The sequence below is a fragment of the Xiphias gladius genome, chromosome 20 (assembly GCF_016859285.1).
Source record: "Xiphias gladius isolate SHS-SW01 ecotype Sanya breed wild chromosome 20, ASM1685928v1, whole genome shotgun sequence".
Taxonomy (NCBI): domain Eukaryota; kingdom Metazoa; phylum Chordata; class Actinopteri; order Istiophoriformes; family Xiphiidae; genus Xiphias; species Xiphias gladius.
In genome coordinates, this window is record NC_053419.1 from 12,106,083 (window position 1) to 12,114,643 (window position 8,561).

General features: G+C 39.6%; 1 protein-coding gene across 1 annotated transcript in view; it reads left to right on the forward strand.

Annotated features, from left to right (window-relative positions):
- The window catches only part of nnt (nicotinamide nucleotide transhydrogenase), a 29,530-nt gene extending 24,227 nt beyond the window's left edge, over positions 1–5,303 (forward strand). Inside the window, exons 19-22 of the mRNA XM_040157226.1 lie at positions 1,343–1,424; positions 2,709–2,827; positions 3,679–3,794; positions 4,885–5,303. Coding sequence (XP_040013160.1) covers positions 1,343–1,424; positions 2,709–2,827; positions 3,679–3,794; positions 4,885–5,034 — 467 coding nt within the window. The 3' untranslated portion in view covers positions 5,035–5,303. The remainder of the gene's footprint in view (positions 1–1,342; positions 1,425–2,708; positions 2,828–3,678; positions 3,795–4,884) is intronic.
- The last annotated feature ends 3,258 nt before the right edge of the window (positions 5,304–8,561 follow it).

The window sequence follows — 8,561 nt, forward strand, 5'->3', positions numbered from 1 at the left end:
CGGGTCATAAAACGCTAGACAATGCGGGACAAAATGAACTAGTGCTAATATGAGGATTAGAATAAGTAGAAAAAAATTATAAGAGTAATATTATAACTTGAGCAGTTTGAAGGACGTCAGTCAGTTAGCCAGGTTTTGATGCGTCAAGGCGTCACGAAGTCTCTAAACCTCGAGAAGAAAGCTGCTCTGCAGTTGCAACGCTTGTATGAAATTTCAATACAAAGTTTGTCTGCTGTACAGAGAACAATAAAATGATCGGTACATGTAATGTTAGTGTGTGAGTAACATTTTGCTAATGACATCAGTTCCAGTACACATACGATCCAAATACCTAATTCTTTGCTCTACTGTAGTAGTCAGCAGTCAGACTAGTGTTGTTACACAGCGCCGGCTCTCAGTCAGTCCCTTTGTTTCCATTTCGACCATTCTCCCTAATTGGAGCCGTCACAGTCACTTTGTAATGATTGACATCTGTGGAAACGGTTAAGACTCTGCCTGATAAACATAAGTGTTTTCCTGGCTTCGTCCTGCCCATCTTTCCATGGTCTGGGTCCACTTGTTTTTCTTATAGGAGAAACTCCAGAGAGGAGAATGGAAGCACAGGGAATGAAAGAATTGTGATGGAGCGGGGGAAAAAAAAACAGTGAAAACCATTAATGTTGAGCTGTACTGCCGACAGTCCAACCATGTTTCTTAAGTTTTTTTTGTCTTCACTGTGTCGAGTTTGAAACTTTTTCATTTTGATTGATGTCTTGTAACTAGAAAGTTTCTGACAAACTTTCTGAAAAAACAAGAAATAATAAAGTTTGTCAGAAACGTTCTCATACAACACACCAGACTGTTGTCATGTTGATGTGTAGATGCAAAAATTACTCAACTGATCTCACATGAGGTGTTCGACCAAATTATTTCTGTTGAAGAGCTCCATGACTGGAGCAAATGAAGGGCAATATTTGACTATAACATATAAGAAGTCACTGTGTGTGTCCATTTCCTCCTACTTCCCTGCCCCCAGCTTCTTTTTCCACTCTTATTGGATAATCATCTCCTTCATCAGACTCCTATCTATGGTGCTCCAACTCTAAAAACATCTTGTTTTTGGATACAGTAACAACAAACATGTTTGAAAACTGTCATAGCATATTGTACAGTTCATGCTGAGGTCAAGATGTGTCTCAGAAGCACTTGTACTGGACAATCTGTTTTGACATCCATGCTGATATGAGAGTTTTGTCTCAGAAGTTTGTCTTAGACAGGAAAATCTTGGCGAAAGTTGTGTCGTCTACACTAGGCTGTAATACCAGCTCATCTTTACCTGTTGTTGTTTTAAAATCTCTTTTAGGTTATGGACTCTGCGCTGCTAAGGCCCAATACCCCATCGCTGAGTTGGTGAAGATGCTTAGAGATGCTGGCAAGAAAGTCAGGTAAAGGGGCGATGAAACTTACTCACTTACATTCAATGAATGTGAATAATCGAAAGAAATTGGAGTAACTAGAGTGACCAAGGTAATCTGAGTTCTGAAAATGATTATAAGACATGCTCATAAAAAGTTATACACAAAAGCTAGATGGATGTACATGTAGATTAGGGAGGGAAGGACATAACGAAAACAATTTTACCAAATACAAGATGCAAAACTGTACCATGGAGGGCATAAAAGAAGAATTGAAGTTTAGGCCTGGATGATAAGATTGGATAGGACAGATAGGAAGAGACCTGTGTGAAAAGAAAGCATGTGAAAAAGGAAATGCGAAAGCGAGGAGAGGAAAGGTACAGCGGAAGCTTGTGTAATTGTCCTGCCTCAGTTGTTTGATCCTGGCTGTTGCAGCTGCTGCTACTTAGAGCATTTGTACTTGATTAGAGGAAAGTGGGTGGTCAGTGAAAAAGAACAAAACCACCTTCACCCTGAATTCTTGCTCTTTCTCTGTTCTTTATTTGAATTCAAATACATTTCCTCAGTTTATCACTAGTTTTCTTATTCTTCATACCTCTTCTTCTCTTCCTCCTGCGTCCTGATGTGCTTCCTGCCATTTCATTCCCTTTCCTTGGACACTACAGTACATCAACAGGATGAAGTTTGGAAGCAGAACACACTTTCTGCATCTTTCCACTGTCCTACGCTCGCGGATTGTATGGAATAACATGAAGTGCAGAAACTGACCTTTTCAATCAGCAGCTAATAGATCCCAGAACCGACAGGTCATCTGCACTCTGTTGCCGTCTAAACTCGCCAAACAAATCGAAGATAAATCTCCAAATGGTGGTCGGTCACACGGTGGAAAGGCTAGAGGAATAAAGAGAGAGCCAGCCACCAGAATTCAGTGGCTGGTGTTAATTTCCTACCCTGATTACATGACAAGGCTAATTGAGTTTGAGAGCGATGTATACCCAGTAACTCACATGCAAAAGTGCTGAGCAAATAATAGATGGTGGAAGAGTGCAATGGGAAGTGTGTGTGACCAGACTATAATCACAAAACGTCTCTCAGCTCCACTTGTTCAAAATATCCATCTTATTGTCTCTTCCTACGACCGACATGAATTTTGATCTCTCCCTCGCTACCTCTGACATCTCCTCTCTCCCTTTTTCATGTCTTTCTCTCGGATGTAATAAGGTCAGGTTAAAGTTAATAGTGGTTAATAACCGGGTCTATAGAGGAGGGAGTGTGTTCAAGTATTCATTGAAAATGACCCTTTTGATTCCTCAGGTTTGGTATTCACCCGGTGGCTGGTCGTATGCCTGGTCAGCTCAACGTGCTGTTGGCTGAAGCTGGTGTCCCATATGATATTGTTCTGGAAATGGAGGAGATTAATGAGGACTTCTCTGGTAAGATCGATCTCTTCTCATCTGCCTACGTACCTGCCATCAATCTGTTAACTGATTCATTGAGAATTGCTGGGACCCAATATGTTCTGCTTTCTGCCTTCAGTCTTTATGCTAAGCCAAACTAGCTTCAGCTAAGTTTGAAATCTCACCCACTGTTCACCTATTAAAAATTATAGCAATGAGTCATACAGAGACACAGTAACAACTACTTTTCTGTTTTTGCCACTAACATGGAAACCACTCGTTGCAGAAACATACCGTAATTCATTTTTCCAGAGATTTCTTGGTAAAAGCCAAATCTGTTGCATATGGTCACGTTAATTTCCATCATGTTAGATTTTCTGCCATTCACTTCTTTTTTGCAGAAAACCTATTTTTTTAAAACTTCCTCCACAGAAATTGACCCCATCATCACCAAATTTTTCATGCACCATCTCTGACTAAATGAGCCATAACTCATAAGCCTTATCTGCAATCCTCAAAAAAAGGATACACATTCTTCCATAACTAAAAGTACTCAAATGATTTGTGGCACTGTTATTTTAGGGTGTGACGCATGTTTGACGAAATGAGCTGTGACATTTTTTACAAAACCGTGACATAATTGAGTTTGAAGATAAACTGAACAAAGTGTCGTTGACTCCCAAACATTACAAACGCAGTGTAGCAAAAAATTGGATGAGGCAGAAAGGATATTACCTAATTTTAAAAAAAATACAGGAAAGTCTGAGGCAAAGGTTGCACTTTAGAAATAAAAAGAGTCAAATGCTGAAGAAAATTAATCCAAATAAATGTTACATGAAATGATGGAGATTACGTTTTTAATTTTACTTTGTTGTGTGTCCAATCAGAGACTGACCTGGTCCTGGTGATCGGTGCCAATGACACAGTGAACTCAGCCTCCCAGGAAGATCCCAACTCCATCATTGCTGGTATGCCTGTGTTGGAGGTCTGGAAGTCTAAGCAGGTGAGACATCTGGTACATGCATGTGTAATAATGAGGTTGTCCCGAAGCCCAGAAAGATAAAGAGCAATGGAAGGTTTTACAACAACGGGACTGCTTTTTATTGCCACAACTAAATGTTGCATTCCACACCCGTAGGTTGGTCTCCATTTGAAGACAAACACAAACCTAAAGAAATGCATGCTCACGTTCACACACATATGTACGTACACCCACGCAGTCACAGACTCTTACAGTTCCAGCTGCGGTCCCATCCTGATCCCATTAGTGGTGCCTGTGTCGCTGTGGAATGACGACATTCAGAGCATCCCACTGGCACCGCTCCGAGATCTGGGATTCATACAGTGCTCCCGCTAGTTTCCACAGACTTTTCTCTGGGGAAATCAAAGAGGATGTTCTACCTCACCACACACACACACTCCTGCAGATGCATACAGAGACACACATTCAGGTGCACAGATAAAAACACACAAAGACACTCAATTTTGGTTTACAAGAGATCACACAAATGCTTTTACATAGTCATTCATAATTGCTCATTGATGCATGCACGAGTCACATGAGAAGACACACTAACATAAACTACCTTAACATTCGCTACTTTTAGACTTTTTTTTTTTTTTTTTTAAATCAAACTCAAAAAAGAGTTTCAAACTCCAAAACAGACCACGAAGGTATTTTACTTAATTGGATATTAAATTGGTTGACGCTCAGTAGTTTAAAAGAAAACAGGTTTGTTAAATATGTTAATACAACAGCTGTTAGTGAGATTTGAGTCAAGATGGAATTCAGGCACATACACAAAAGGCTTTTTTGGAAACATTAGACATCCCAGCTGTAATTCACTCAATTCATTTTATTTCTACATTTAAGATCAACAGTCAGAGGTCGTTAAAGGAGGTGAGAATGGCAGGAATGACTTCTGTTTCTGTTCTTTTGACAAGCTGGGATAGTTTGCATAGATCCTTAATCTCCCCAAACTTATTTTTAAAAGCTTCTGCTTCAGTACTGTCATCTGTAATCCTCCAGTTAGGAACTAATGAGTGCATGTCTGTGCGTGCACTTGTATGTGACCACATCTTCTCCCGTCTAGGTTATTGTGATGAAACGTTCCCTGGGTGTAGGATACGCAGCTGTTGACAACCCCATCTTCTACAAGCCCAACACTGCGATGTTGCTGGGGGACGCCAAAAAGACTTGTGATGCCCTGCAAGCCAAGGTCCGCGAGTCCCAGAGTCAGTGAGGCGGCTCTGCTCCAAACAGAAAACCTCCACAAAGAGCACACGTGGAGTGAGGAAGGCAGAAGACAAATGAGGCAAAGTTTTTCCAAAAGTATTTCCGCATCGAGATCATCTTTTCTGAATGTGACTCAATCAAATTAGCAAAGAGGATCATTAAGAATTTTTTTTGTGGCAAACCCTTCCTATGAGCTGTAGATAAAAGAAATGGCAAAAAAAACAAAAAAAACAGACACGCGTGCAGTAGGAGACAAGCGATGCAGATACTGTAGATTTTTGATGAGTGCTCCCACTGTGGAAATGTACTTAAATACAGATTTATTTTTTTTTCCCTCTTTGACACTCTTATTTCCAGATATTAAAGGAAGGGTGCGTCAACAATGCGCATGTGCTCTGTGTAGTTTCGGGAACACCTGACAGTGTCATCTCCTTGTTGGACACCTATCTTAAGGTAAAACAACAATAAGAAATGTAGATGCATTAAGATTTTAGATATGTTAAACCTCATCGTTAAAATATTTATAGGAAATAGTCAGTCGTTAAAATCTAATTTTAGAAGAATTCGGACTTAATAAGGAAAAAACGCAGAGATATAAAGGTGAACCACCAGGGAAAGAGGTATGAGAGACTTAAGCACTAACATTTTTCCACACTGTAAAGAGTTTCCTCCTCCTTTTTCTCTAGAGTCTGTTTTTGTTATAGTAAGGTAATTAATATTCCCTTTGATAGATCTATTTGGTCCAGTGCTTATGTCAGACACAGTGTGTTCTCCTCTCAATACCTTCCTTCTCTGTACAAGTAAAAGAAAAGAAGCAGAATAGTGCAACATTTTTATAAAGTTCTTTCAGTTCACGTTTTATACTGGATTGGGAGATTTTTGTATTTGATCTACTAATTATCATAAACCTAGAAAATGTCTATGTGATCACGTTTTAGAAGCCATAGCCAGTTACAGAAATCTAATCATGCTATTTGCTTTTTTTCTTTTCACTTGAGTGTATCTTGTGGCCTTCACACATGCCTCCAGTGCAGCAATCACACACAGATCCAAAAACAGTTTAAAAAAATCCATTCAGACCTTGATTATCGAGCATTAACTGCAATAAACCAAATGGATCTGACCTTTTACGTTTGAGACCGCAGCTGTCCTGTTATGCTAGTCAAGACTGTATTCCTACAAACACTCATGTAGCTCTGATAGCTGAATGGATTTTTCATGATGTTTTGGAACCAAGTGTGCCCATTTATCCTGTGTGGTTCAGATATTACGGTGCATGTTATGGTAGGCGTTGGCCTTTGCGGTAAAGAAGGGGTTTTTTTTTTTAAAGTGAATCTGGCTCATCCACTCCAATATGTGTTTCCTCATTATTGCTCTAGAGAGGGAAATGAAGGATCACTGGTTGTCAGGTAGAGCCAGATGTTAACCTGACAGTTGTGTAAAGAGTCTAAAACAGCAATGCAGTTATTTAATTATATTTTGTTGCCACATTTCAGAATACATGAATTGTTGGCTATTATTACCGGAGGATTTCTAAATAGAAATTCTCCTTTTTTCCGCCTTTTTGTTAAAGCCCAACATTTGCCATAAACATAAACTTTTGCCAAACCTTCCCCTTTTACACTCCCCTATTACACACCTGGATAGATTCTGCGACACAAATACCGATGGTTTGGCTGTTCTATAACAGTTCAAGAAAGATCACCGACAAATTGACAGTAGCTCCCGCTCTACACCTACGATTACTCAGCTGAATCAGCCAAACTAAAAACACTAGAAACGCAGTCCATCGAGTTTCATTTTTGGCTAAGGTTGGACTGCTGCCATCCTTTTTATTACTCCACTTTCTCTGAGTATTTAAGATCATGACACAGTAGATGAAATAGTAAGAATCTGTATTGGTACATGGTTTGAGGAATAATAGCCCGTGAGGTCACATGGCAGCAGTCTTTGTTACTTTTAAAATTCATACAGTACTGTAAGAAGTTAGTTATCCTGGGACCTGATACATTCACCATGACAACTATCCTACCTCTCCATAAAATGACCAATAGCTTTTCGTAGGACCTTCATCAGACCAATCACCTTTTACTGAAACTACCACAGGATGTCTAACAGACCAGTCATCTTCCATGCACACACCTTATATCCTAAACCTGACCAATTGCCTTCTGTTTTGTGTTGACGTTTCATTTTTAACCATCAGACCTCAGTTTGTTGCTGGTGAGTTTACTGTATGTTGTGCTAGTGTAGAGCTGCAGATGTCATTAGTTCCCATGAGAGGTTATTGTTCTCACGTGTCAATTAACATAAACAACTGCAGTCTTTAGGGACTATTAGACTGAGAAGCCGGCTGAATATTTGTAGCTTGCCGCCATTTTTGAGGTTTCGATCAGATTAAGGGAGACGGAAAATCTTGATTTTTACCAATATGCCCCCTTGCTATGCCTTTGTCTTTCTTCTTCTTCTTAAGGAGAGTATTTTTGTAAAGAGACATCATATTTGTGCAGTGCAACAATGGGTTTTTGAAGTTGTACAATGTTTCAATGCACCATGTTAAGGATATAAAATGATGAAATGTACTGTGAATGTGTTTTCCCCCCTCTTTTGTTTATCATGGAACATTTTCATCCCTAATAAACCTATATTTACACTAGATGTTGCCTGAAGGTGTCATTTCTTCCCCAACACACTCTTAAAGGTGCAGCTGAATTCCCTAATAGTAAACAAGTTGATCTGCACGGTTTTCCCTGAGGTCTACCGCAGCTTTGATGGTAATCTTACCTGCCCAATTTTGTACGGCGGGGTTGAAAACTCAAATATTTGCTGCAATTACCTGGATGAAGGATCATGCGGGGAAGAGGTTGTATCCACACTGGCACACATACTTCATCTGCGCAGTGCTGCTGTAAAGAGGGTAGACCAAGAAATGTAAACATACTTTGCAAAAAAAAAGTGCAGCTTTAACAAAATCACCTCTTTGACAGGTGAGTTTCCAAAGATGAGGCAACTGACAGGGCTTACAAGATGCCAAAACTGCCGGTTCATCGGCCAGGAAAAATACAAAATTATTTGAAACCGTAAAAAAAGAAACGTAGAAAAAACAATGAAGGGGAGAATAAATCTGTAGGAATTACTGTGGAATACCATGCGGCTGTTTCCAATTTGTTATCACACAGAAATGGAAAATTAAATGCAGCTGAACAAATCTAGACAGCTGTAACTATAACATGATTTTCGAAAAGATATTCAAACTTTTACTTAAAGACAGTCACATGAAAAAGACACTGAAACACAACGGGGAGGCAGTTTTCTTTTTGTCGTCCTGCAACCAGTGTCATGCAACAAACATCTCTTCTCTACAAAAGAATGAAGATATGAAATGAATACAATAGCTCTACCTTGATGAGGGATAGTGAGGAGAAGATGCACAAGCTGGGTAGGAAAGCCACCTCTATAACCTCAAAGTATCCCTGTGCAACAGAATGGGATCGCATGAGTCTGTCATGAGGGCTGGGATAATAACTGAAATGT